Source organism: Poecilia reticulata, linkage group LG2 (assembly GCF_000633615.1).
Source record: "Poecilia reticulata strain Guanapo linkage group LG2, Guppy_female_1.0+MT, whole genome shotgun sequence".
Classification (NCBI taxonomy): domain Eukaryota; kingdom Metazoa; phylum Chordata; class Actinopteri; order Cyprinodontiformes; family Poeciliidae; genus Poecilia; species Poecilia reticulata.
Window position 1 is genome coordinate 19,353,293 of NC_024332.1, and position 12,847 is coordinate 19,366,139.

The following is a 12,847-nucleotide window of genomic DNA, read 5'->3' on the forward strand; positions in this document are numbered from 1 at the left end:
TTATACAAATAAAATTTGATTGATTGATTGATTGATCTAATTTGTCTCCATCTGGTGGTTAAAACACAAACTGCAGGAATTCAGTTCGTGTAAACCGGAGTGTTTGGTTTCCTCGAAATCACGTGATGAACCGCTCCTTGTTCCAGAACAAACAATGCTGCTCCGCTGCTGATTGGTCCAGGAGATTCTTCAGAAAAACAGGAGATAGAAGCAGAATTTCTTTGTTCCCTTATTCGAGGTTTATTTCAGATAATATTTATCTGAAGGTTTCTGTTACAAGTTAGATGTTTATATAAGTAGCACTTTTATTTCTGATTTAAATTATTAGTTTTAACAAATTCAGTCAATCTTACATCACATACTAAATAAATTTCTAATTTATTCTCTTTTCTTCACGTTTAAAGTTGTTAAAACGTATCACAGTTCTGATCAATAAGTTGAATGACGCATTACAAATTAAAACTATCTGTTATATTTCTCTGACAGCAACACAAATTAAACTAAACATGGTTAAATGCTTATTGCATAACTGGCTGCCTTAAACTTTGTGAACAACAGGGAAACTATTCATTAGGTGATTTAGATTTAATAAAATTAGTGTCGACGTGGCTTGAAACCAGGTGATACTGATCACTAAACGCCTCATTCCTCTTAAAAACTAGTTTCACTTTCATTTGAATATGACGTAGAAAAAAAATTCTCCATAAAGATCTCCTGAAAGTTCAGGTAAGATTTTGTTTTTCCTCTTTGATTCGGTAGAATCTGTTGTATGAAGGTTGTTTTCAGCCGAACCTGCAGACAGAACCAGACAAACTTCACGGCTCTGTGCGATATTAGAGAGGAAACTGCGGTCGGGCCTAGACGATGTTCCGAGACCTTGAAATAATTACTGCGTTTCTACACTGTGTTTTACGGTATTCGAAATTCTACACATATGCAGCTTTATTTTAATTCTGAATCGTCACTAGTTCAACTAAAATTGAAACATTTTCTCTGTTAGCTGCGTCATTATTCAGATTTTAAGAATGCTATTAAAGTGGTATCTTTATGAGAAACTACGTTTTTACAAACATTGCAAGTTCCTTAAAATTTTCCCACATTTTCAGTATTATTGTGTGTAAATTACATGCTAGGAGTGTTTCTTGTATTTCCCAACAGGGTTCTGTAAATATACACTGTCTCAGGAAAGACCTGCTCTATTAGTTATGGTTTGATAAAACAGCAACGATAAATGATCCATAAACGTATAACAATACATTCTTGAAGTCTGATTCTTGCAGAGCAGAATATGTGAAAGTTGAGTTGAAAGAATCATCACCTGGAACTGTGCCGCAAATCTCCCTCTAGAGGCGCAGTGTAATTTTAGACAGACCCGGAATCTCTGAGCTCGGAGAAAAGTTTGGTTCTGATTCTGGATGTTTATAGTTGAACTCATGTGGACTCAGCTGATTGGTTAGTGGGTTCAGGGGGTTGGGGTTTGATAATTGAAACGCAGATTAAAGGGCATTTTTAAAGGGTTGGAGATGACTAAGAAACTGCGTCACTTTTTTTCCCCCTTTCTTTTTTTTACATCAGAACTTTATTAGCAAAGCTGCACAGGATGAACAATGACAAAATATTATAATGTACATTTATGAGCAATGTGATATATATATATATATATAATATAATATGGACTGATTCTTACAGCATCATGAAGTCTTACATCATGACAGTTTCAGATTTTTTTTCTGCTTCTAATTTCTCTTAATAAAATTTTTTGAAAGTTCTTCCTTATGGGATTTTTGCTAGTTTGACATCTTCAGGTCTCACCAGAGCTCAACTAACAAAAAGATAAAGAAATTCCCTGAAGCTGTGTTCAGGTTACATGAGGTGTTGATTTGCAGAAAGTCCCTCYGTGTTTTCAGAGCTGCTCAGTAAATGAAGAGCTGCTGAATAAATGAGCTGCTGAGCAGGTCGGATCTCATTCAAGTGAAACACAAACAGTCAGTTTATGTAACTTACTGTAGAAACACTGATGACCTCCTAGTTTCCTCCTACAGATGTTAAAAAAATGACAATTTTAATATCTCTGATCTATTAATGACTATTGTTTSTGTTTGATTGTGTTCAAGTGCTGCAGGTAATTTAACTTATTCTCAGTGATGCATTTGTGAGCAGTTGGTACGGCTCAGATAAGTGGGTGTCTGTGATTTTACTTTGAAAACTCATCTTGACTGTTTAACATTGTGAAACTTTACTGAACTCGATGTTTTGTTTTATTTCATTCTTAGAATCAGCTTCCTGATGTTTGAAGATTTTATCTTTTGATTTCACAATACTAGGATCTACATGGTTCTGACACTGTTTGAAACAGGCTTCTTTGTGTCCTCCATGACAAAATCTGTGTTTTCTGCTCAGTTGAACATAGAAGTGAGCTGATCTACACAGAGCAGCATGGACCAGGGTGAGGACAGAGAAGACAAAAAGGACAAAGTTCCTCCTTCTAAAACTCGTCAGGATGGAGAGCAGAGCAAAGTTCAGAGGTGACATCAACGTCTCTAACTGCCCAGGGGCCTCATGTAGAAATGTTGAGCATGCACATAAAACCTGCACTACACACATAACTCGGCTAGTACAAAAATGAAAGTGTGCTGTAATGCACAGTTTTTTTTATTACTTCGCAACTACAGAGCATCAAAACTAAATACACTGGGATCTGACTCCATTCAGGGTTATCTAATCCAAATGTTTATATGATTTTAATCTCTTATGTAAATGATTAAACTGAACCACATTTACCGTCAGAAAATAATGTAACAAACTTTAGAAAATGATGGGAAAACCTCAGTTAGATGCAGTTTTATAACATTTAGCAGTAAATCTTGCAACCTCTCGGTATGAAAGCTACACATGTTTATACATGAAGCCCCTGGACTCTTCTCCATGTCAAAGCTCAGCTCACACAACAACTAACTACCTTCATTCATAGGAAACAAACAGGGCCAGAACCAGGACCAGAACCCAGCTGTATGTCTTATAAGAGCAATTTTTCAATGGACAAGGGTATTGATTTCAAGTCATCAGCAGAAAGGTGAGCTATACCTGTCCTCTCAATCTGTTTTGTTCTGTAATCTCAATATTCTCAGCTTTGAATGTAGTATATTAATATTATAGTTACATGTCAGTAATATGACATATGTAGCAAACATGGAGTAAAATAATAAATATTAATTTCATGCAAAAATCTTTTATTTCATGGGTTGCACAGTGGCGCAGTTGGTAGAGCTGTTGTCTTGCAGCAAGAAGGTCCTGGGTTTGATTCCCGGCCCCGGTCTTTCTGCAAGGAGTTTGTATGTTCTCCCTGTGCATGCGTGGGTTTTCTCCGGGTACTCCGGTTTCCTCCCACAGTCCAAAAACATGACTGTCAGGTTAATTGACCTCTCCAAATTGCCGCTAGGTGTGAGTGTGTGTGCATGGTTGTTTGTCCTGTGTGTCTCTGTGTTGCCCTGCGACAGACTGGCGTCCTGTCCAGGGTGACCCCCGCCTCTCGCCGGAACGTTAGCTGGAGAGGCACCAGCACCCCTCCTGACCCCACTGAGGGACAAGGGTGCAAGAAAATGGATGGATGGATCTTTTATTTCAGGATATTTGAACTATAATATGATGTTTTGGTAAAACATCTTCAGCTTCATGTAATTCTTGATACTGGATAGAAAAAATTTATGTATTTTTTGTCTGTTGTAGCCAATTTCACAAAAGAATTAAATAAAATATGTTTCTCTAAAAAGAGGAAAGTTGGGTTGTTAATCCTACAAACATCATTGCTAGGCCTCCTGGAAACAGACATGACCTTGTTGGTCTTGGTTTGTTCTAAAATGGAGTTATCTCAATGTGTGCTTAGTTTTAAGACAGAATAGATTTTATTTTGCATTAAGATTTGTAGACCTTGCTGCTATAAACTTTAAACTAGAAGTGAAACTTCACCATATGAAAAATCTCTGATTATCTGTAGTACATCAAATCATCCAGCAGGTGTCCTCTTTGGACTTTGTTAAAAAGTATACTTATGTATCAAGTATCAATAAAGAAGTTTAACTTGTACAGTCATCTCTTTCTCCCCATTAGTGACGGGCAGTGATGCGTTAGTCACCGACTCAAATTGTGATTCTAGTTTCATTATTATTCTGTGTTCCTTACTCTCTTTCTTTTATTAGATCAATTTTGTTTCTGTTTTACTTGAGTTTAGTCCTTTAGTAACTATTTTTGTAACTTTTGACATGTTTAGTTATTTGTTAGTGTCAGATTAATTTTCCTAGTTTCTCAGTGAGTGTACTCTCCCTGTTGCCATTCTCTCTCTCTCTCTTACTTTCTCTCTCTCTCTCTCTTTCTCTCTCTCTCTCACCGTCCTCAACCTGGAACCTTTTCAGTCATTCATCAGTTCCTTGTTCAGTAATTAAGCTCCTCAGAAAATATAGAACTCATTCTCAGTCACTCCTTGCTGGTTCCTCTTGTTAAATTCTGTTACTTCATTGGTCACACTGTTGAGTTTATTTATTCCATTCAAACTCACCTAAATACACTGATATCTGACTCCATTCAGTGTTATTTAACCCCAATGTATTTATGATTTTAAGCTTTTATTGCTTAACTGCAAATTATGAAACTGAACCACATTTAGCCTCATAACATAAAGTAACATATTTTAGAAAATGATGGGAAAACCTCAGTTAGATACAGTAAATTTCCTCTATTTTAGTCAATTTTGCTGTAAATGTGGAACCTCTCGGTATGAAAGCTACACACCTTTATACTTGAAACACCTGGACTTTTCTCCATGTCAGAGCTCAGCTAACACATCAACCAACTATCTTCATTCATAGGAAACAACCAGGACCACAACCAGGACCACAACCCAGCCATGTGTCTTTAAAGAGCAGTGCTTCAATAGACAAGGGTATTGATTTCAAGTCATCAGCTGAAAGGTGAGCTATACCTGTCCTCTCAATCTGTTTCATTCTGTAATCTTACTATTCTCTTATCTGCTTGGAATATAATATATTGAGATTATAGTAGTATGTCAGTAATGTAACATTTGAAATAAAGATGGAGTCAAATGATAAACATTAATTTCCAAAGCATTTATTCCAGGATATATACAATATAATGTTTTTTTTGTAAAACATCTTCAGTTTATAGTAATTATTAATAGTGGATGTTATGTTAAAATGCTATGATGTATTATGTTGTATGTTTCATAGCATATTTTGATGCATTTTACTGAGTTTTGTGGTCATTTGGGGAAAGAAATTTTTGTTCCCCAATAACCATCAGAATCAACCATAATTTATTCCTGGTTCTTCCACAGACTGGACCAGCAGAGCTCAGAAGTTCCCACTGATCCGTCTGCACAGCAGCATCAAACACGACTGGACTCCATATTTATGGTCTGTACATCGGTTCTGTTCAGTCAACGTCAGGCTTTGTACATCAGAGGATCTTCAGTATGTCTTTTGTCCAACATGGACCTGGTGTTGGTCTTCAATCTAATTTATCCTTTATTTTTTATTCTGTTGCAGCTGCTGGAGGAGAACATTGTCATTTTTGTGAAGAATGAGCTGAAGAAGATACAGAAGGTCCTGAGTCCAAACGACTCATATTTTGAGAGTGAGAAGGAGGATGAGGAGATGTTGGAGGATGAAGAGCAAAGGAGAAATAGCAAAGATGCATTAGTGAAGATCACCCTGAACTTCCTGAGGAGGATGAAGCAGGAGGAGCTGGCTGATCGTCTGCAGAGCAGTAAGAGGATTTCTCCAACACGTAAATCTGCACCATGTTATAATCACCTGAGAAGGATGTAATAATTAAGTCCTAATTATTATTTGAAGTCAGAATCCAGAGCACACAGCTGGGTCCTCTGGAAGATGTTGGCTGACCTCTTAGAGTTGTGATAAATTCTTGGAATTGTCTTGGCTCAGTGGACATCCTCAGAATATGAACAAACATCAAGCTCAATATACACTGCTCAAAAAAATAAAGGGAACACTTAAACAACACAATATAACTCCAAGTAAATCAAACTTCTGTGAAATCAAACTGTCCACTTAGGAAGCAACACTGATTGACAACGGGGACCCTCGTCGGGTCAATCAGTGTTGCTTCCTAAGTGGACAGTTTGATTTCACAGAAGTTTGATTTACTTGGAGTTATATTGTGTTGTTTAAGTGTTCCCTTTATTTTTTTGAGCAGTATACTATAAAGAGAGGAAATGTGTTTGGTTTGCAATGGTCTCCATGTGCTAGCAGTGAAACTTGATGTGTTGATCTTACCTCATATCTGTTGTTGATGTTTGAAGGCAAGGCTTCCCTCCGGGGTTCTGCTGAAGTGCAGTGAATCTGTTTTTCAGTGGGATTCCCATGAAATGTTACAGCTTGAGCTGGTTGCTTTGTCACTTTGTCCTTGGAAGTGTAGTCGGTGGAGTTGTTTTGGTTCCAACTGCTTGTTTATTTCTTTGGTGTGGCAGGTGTTGAAGTTGAATGTGAGTTTTGGCTTAGAGCTGGTCACGCTGATTTGTCTAAGTGAGGGGTTCTCCCTGTTAGTCGTCTAACAGGGAAAAGGGAAGAATTTTATTTTTCCCCCTTTCTAACCTAAATCCTCTTGCTGATATCACAACTTGACAAAAACTCTTTCACTATTCCAACTGAAACCATTTCTAGGTATATAGGACAGAAAATAAGACTAACTTTTTCCGATTTTAGGTCAGTTAGTGTTAAAAATATTACTTCTATGTAAAAACATCTGGTTTTAGCTGTAAATAAAATGAACCAAATTAAAAATGTTTAAATGACATTAATGATCTTATCATTTGTCCCTATAGAGCTGCTTCCTTCTGCTTGTCAACAAAACCTTCAATCTTCCCTGAAGAAGAAGTTTCAGTGTGTGTTTGAGGGAATCGCTAAAGCAGGAAGTCCAACCCTTCTGAATCAGATCTACACAGAGCTCTACATCATAGAGGGAGGGACTGGAGAGGTCAATGATGAACATGAGGTCAGACAGCTTGAAACAGCATCCAGGAAACAACACAAAATGGAAACAACAATAAAACAAGACGACATCTTTAGAGTCCCACCTGGAAGAGATCAACCAATCAGAACAGTGATGACAAAGGGAGTGGCTGGCATTGGGAAAACAGTCTTAACACAGAAGTTTACTCTGGACTGGGCTGAAGGGAAAACCAACCAGAACATCCACTTCATATTTCCATTCACCTTCAGAGAGCTGAATGTGCAGAAAGAGAAAAAGTTCAGCTTGGTGGAACTGATTCATCACTTCTTTACTGAAACCAAAGGAATCAGTAACTTTGAACAGTTCCTGGTTCTGTTCATCTTTGATGGCTTGGATGAGAGTCGACTTCCTCTGGACTTCAACAACAAGGAGATCCTGACTGATGCTACAGAGTCCAGCTCAGTGGATGTTCTGCTGACAAACCTCATCAGGGGGAAACTGCTTCCCTCTGCTCTCCTCTGGATAACCACACGACCTGCAGCAGCCAATCAGATCCCAGATAAGTTTGCTGACAGAGTGACTGACATTAGAGGGTTCAATGACCCCCAGAAGGAGGAGTACGTCAGGAAGAGATTCAGAGATAAAGAGCAGGCCAGCAGGATCATTTCCCACCTCAAGTCATCAAGGAGTCTCCACATCATGTGTCACATTCCAGTCTTTTGCTGGATCACTGCTACAGTTGTGGAGGATTTGTTGAAAACCAACCAAAGAGCCATACTCCCAAAGACTCTGACTGAGATGTACATCCACTTCTTGGTGGTTCAGACCAAAGTGAAGAAGGTGAAATATGATGGAGGATCTGAAACAGATCCACACTGGAGTCCAGAGAGCAGGAAGATGATTGAGTCTCTGGGAAAACTGGCTTTTGATCAGCTGCAGAAAGGAAACCTGATCTTCTATGAATCAGACCTGACAGAGTGTGGCATCGAYATCAGAGYAGCMTCAGTGTACTCAGGAGTGTTCACACAGATCTTTARAGARGAGAGAGGGCTGTACCAGGACAAGGTGTTCTGCTTCGTCCATCTGAGTGTTCAGGAGTTTCTGGCTGCTCTTCATGTCCATCTGACCTTCATCAACTCTAGTATTGATCTGATGAATGAAGGTCCAACGTCCAAGAAACCCACAACCTTAAAGTATCCAAAGTTAGCTCAGCTTCACCAGAATGCTGTGAACAAGGCCTTGCAGAGTCCAAATGGTCATCTGGATTTATTTCTTCGCTTCCTTTTGGGTCTTTCTCTGAAGACCAATCACACTCTCCTAAAAGGTCTGGTTTTACCGACTGAAAGTACAACCAGTCAGGAATCAGCCAAGTACATCAGGAAAAGGATTGGTGAGCAGCTCTCTGTAGAAAACAGCGTCAACCTGTTCCACTGTCTGAATGAACTGAATGACCAGTCTCTGGTGGAGGAGATCCAAAAGTCTCTGAGATCAGGAAGTCACTTCAAAGAAAAACTGTCTCCTGCTCAGTGGTCAGCTCTGGTCTTCATCTTATTGTCATCAGAGAAAGATCTGGATGTGTTTGACTTGAAAAAATACTCTGCTTCAGAGGAGGCTTTTCTCAGGCTTCTTCCTTTGGTCAAAGTCTCCAAAAAAGCTATGTGAGTTTCATATCAAAACACCATCTTGCCAGGAAGAAAAAAAACAAAAACAACTAAAGCAATCTGTGTCTCTCTTTTCAGACTGAGTGGTTGTGACCTCACAGAGCAAAGCTGCAAAATGTTGGCACCAGTTATAGGCAATTGTTGGTCAAGTCTAAGAGAGTTAGATCTACGTAGCAATAAACTGATGGATTCAGGGGTGAACCTGCTGTGGTCTGAACTGGAGAGTCAGAACCTTCAACTGGAAGCTCTCAGGTTAGTGTATTTGGTGTCTATGAGCATATGTTTTTAAGTATTTGTCAAGATTATCAAAGGCTCAACCTCATGGATTAACTGATGAGCAACCAGGCCTGAGTCCTGGTAGTGCTCTTAGTGTTTTTATGACAAGTAAGATAAGACAACAAATGTAATGGTCCTTCATTTAGATTGTTCAATCTTTCAAAGAGTGCCTGTCACATGAGATCAATTTTCCAAACTGTATCAGGTCTGAAGTCACAAAAAATGGGACCCTCTGGACCAAGGGAAACTCATTCCTCCATCTTGTAATGTTGGAGATTCAGAGAGTTAGGATGATTTCAGAAAACTCCAAATTTTCCCACTGGAGACCAGTTATATAATGTCTAATTGTTTTCCACAAGCTATGATAATGACCTACATTATGTTTAGTTAATTGATAAATACCACTACCTTTATTTACCACGTTTACATCAGATGGAGATCAGAATTGGCTTTACATCCAGGCAAAGTGCAACTTTAATATTACCCAGTTAAACCAGAGATAATCTTTCTTTCTTTTCTTTCTTTCTTGACGGCTTTCTTTTTTCTTTGATTTGATCTAGTTGTTTGGTTTTTATTGCAGACTTAGCTTCTGTAACCTGACTGAGAAAAGCTGTCAGAGTTTGGCTTCAGTCCTCAGCTCCCAGTCCTCCAGCCTCAGAGAGCTTGACCTCAGCAACAATGACCTGCAGGACACAGGAACAAAGCCTCTGTCTGATGGGCTGAAGAGTCCATACTGTAAACTGGAAACATTAAGGTTAGGATGCACCATCGCTTACATTGGGAAACTGTTATTTTTAGTAAGAAGATTTTTTATTTACATTTGTTGTGAATTGTTTGTGACTTTATTTTATAATATTTTGACATGTTTCACATAATTCAAACATATTTACATAGGGTATACATCCCAATGTGTGTAGAGGGATTCTTGTTGTCAAAAATGAAGGGTTTGTACAAACAGTATCATGGATACCAGTAATTGTGGTATACAGTGAACCACAGGTTAGGGAATGTTGCCTATTTGGCAGGAAAATTGGGCCAAATGAGCAACTATGGGCAAAAAGTAAAAGTTGTGGGCACAAAATGGCCTAAAGAACCTGACAAAGAGATGGAACCAGGTGTGTTGGAATCGGGGTGAGAAGATGGCCCCGTTGTTGGATATATCATTTGAAAAAATTTTAAGTTGTGATGACCCGACCGTGTCTTGTGGCAACACAGAAAATGTTTTGCATTAATTTGAATTGGACAGTTGGGATGCCTAACGTCCCATATTGACATGTTGAAAATGTCACATAAGTTTAAAAGGGACATTTGGCACACACCAACTTTAACACTGATTGTGTGTGTGACGCTACCAAAAGTGTGTACCATTTTTACCTGCTGTGTGTGATAAATAATGTCTCATTCATGTGTGTATTTGTCCTGTAAATGTGGGACATTGGTTTCAGGACATAATGGGACAAATGACATGAATCAGGTTTCCACGTGTGGCAGTTGTCCATTCCTTCAGACATTCAGGTCACCGTCAGACAAACTGGTATATATATTACCATCTGGTCGGAAGAAGGGATAGGGGCTGCAATCACCTGAAATTCACTAATACTTGACATCACCTGTCAAAACACTTAGAGCTGCCCATTTTAATTGTTTAAACACCACATATACATTAGAAAGCATTAAAACCCACAGTGGAAACTGTCTTAGCACTACTACAGATGATAACATCTCTAATGTCTTTTGGGGGTACAACCTTGTCAGCTCCAAGAATAAAACAAAAAAAATTATTTTGCTTCTGGATTGGCTGCTTTGCAAATGGCAGCCAAATTTGTGAACATGTAGAGGTCTCCTGTATGTAAAAATTAATTTCAACATAGCAATAGTTTTTATTTCTTTGAAGATGGATGGATGGATTAGCCCGGGAGCAATTAAAAATAAATGCAATGACCTGACGTTTCAAAGTGTTATGTATGATGTGTTTTGGGTGCCTGTCATGCATGTTCTGTGTCTGCAGGCTGTCAGGCTGTCGGATCGCAGAGGAGGGCTGTGTTTCTCTGGTATCAGCTCTGAAGTCCAACCCCTCCTGTGTGAGAGAGCTGGACCTCAGCTACAACAATCCAGGAGAGAAAGCAATGAAGCTACTGACAGAAAGACTGGAGGATCCACATTGTGGACTGAATACTCTCAGGTATGGAGAGCACCAAACTGGTCTAATATCCATACTTAAAATTCAGCCTAAGTGGTTGGAAATAGAAATTGCTCAACTGTTCAATTGAAAGGAATTGCAATAGTTTAATTGTCTCCGCCAAATCAATGCATAATGTGCATTTTACATTTTGCAAGGACATAAATCAGTAAATATTTTTACATTTCTGAAGAATTGACAGTTGCTGTAATTGTATGGATTGGTGGGGAAAAAACATGTGCCACTGGATCCCTCATAACTGGAGATAATAGAAATAAAACAATAGCCAGCAGACAATTGACCAGTTAATTCTACTCAGTCATGAGAGCTGCTAAATACAGTCATCATGGTCACTAATTACTGCAGATAAACGTTTTCCTTTAACAATCAGTTGTTTCTCTGCCATTAACACATTCAGCAGTGAGAACACAAATTTGATTGATGGCACTTAAACCTTCATCCTGGCTCTAATTGGTTGTTTTGGTGCATTTCTTCAAGAAGCAATGGCAGCTCAGGGAGGCGTTTAGGGAGACAGATATTTTTATTTATTTATAAAAGTTACATACTGCATCTTTTAACAAATAAGGCGATTTTGTCATCCTGTGTTTTCTATACACCTCTTGACAAAGACAGTTTTGTTTAAAAAAGCTTCTTTTAGTCCTTCTAAAATTATATCAATTTGTGGTCACTGGTACACTTAATAAATGTAATGCCCTTTTTCTCATATACACATAAGAAACAATATAAATCTATAAATCATCTCCAGCCACATTTTGTAACAGTTTACATCAAACAATAATGTTCTGACCTCTTCCTCTTTACAGTTTGGAGCCTGTTGGTGTCCGATGGTTACAGAAAGATCTGAGGAAGTGTAAGTGTGTTTTTTGGTTGATTCATAAAGCAGCTCACATTCAACCATCTTCTAACTGTCACGTCACTAATTCAGAAGTCATCACGTGTCAATAAATAATCAATAACTGCAGCTGGATTATGTTTGTTCTCTCCATCAGATTCTTGTCAACTCACAATTGACACAGACACAGTGAGCAGAAGACTGAAACTGTCTGACAACAACAGGAAGGCGACACATGTGGAGGAGCTTCAGTCATATCCTGATCACCCAGACAGATTTGATGCTAATCAGCTGCTGTGCAGAAATCGTCTCACTGGTCGCAGTTACTGGGAAGTGGAGTGGAGAGGAGATGTCCGATTATCAATGAGTTACAGAGCAATGAGAAGGAAGGGAGGCAGTGAAGACAGTCTGTTTGGATTCAACAACCAGTCCTGGAGTCTGAGCTGCTCTGATTGTGATGGTTACACTGCTTGGCATAATAAGAAAGTGACTCCCATTTGGTCCTCCTCTGTCTCTCACAGAGTAGCCGTGTATGTGGACTGTCCTGCTGGCATCCTGTCCTTCTACAGAGTCTCCTCTGATTCACTGATCCACCTTCACACCTTCAACACCAAATTCACCGAACCTCTCTATCCAGGATTCACATTGTGTATTAATTCCTCAGTGATTTTGTTACACATATGAAGAGCTTGTGTCTTGGAAACACTAACAAATTGTAATACTCTAGAAACTATTACATAACCTAAGTTAGTTTATCTTGGATGAGAGGCGTAGCAATAATAATCCTCCCTAGCTCTACATATTGCATTAAGCAGATGGTGATTTGGAGCAACTACTGAAATGCATCAACATTGGCTTGCAAAAGTTTTCACACCCCTTCAATGTTTCCATATT

At 38.7% G+C, this 12,847-nt stretch overlaps 1 protein-coding gene across 2 annotated transcripts in view; it reads left to right on the forward strand.

The window, feature by feature from the left end:
* Positions 1-165: 165 nt before the first annotated feature.
* Positions 166-12,847, forward strand: part of LOC103480942 (protein NLRC3-like) — a 23,135-nt gene continuing 10,453 nt past the window's right edge. The window contains exons 1-12 of one of the 2 annotated variants that reach the window (XM_008436145.2): positions 166-726; positions 2,401-2,525; positions 2,972-3,073; positions 4,863-4,964; positions 5,348-5,426; positions 5,559-5,778; positions 6,857-8,642; positions 8,724-8,897; positions 9,502-9,675; positions 10,930-11,103; positions 11,925-11,971; positions 12,111-12,841. In XM_008436145.2, coding sequence (XP_008434367.1) covers positions 2,437-2,525; positions 2,972-3,073; positions 4,863-4,964; positions 5,348-5,426; positions 5,559-5,778; positions 6,857-8,642; positions 8,724-8,897; positions 9,502-9,675; positions 10,930-11,103; positions 11,925-11,971; positions 12,111-12,637 — 3,474 coding nt within the window. In that variant the 5' untranslated portion in view covers positions 166-726; positions 2,401-2,436 and the 3' untranslated portion in view covers positions 12,638-12,841. Of the gene's footprint in view, positions 727-2,400; positions 2,526-2,971; positions 3,074-4,862; positions 4,965-5,347; positions 5,427-5,558; positions 5,779-6,856; positions 8,643-8,723; positions 8,898-9,501; positions 9,676-10,929; positions 11,104-11,924; positions 11,972-12,110; positions 12,842-12,847 lie in introns of those variants that run through there. The other variant, XM_008436155.2, reaches the window with a different exon arrangement.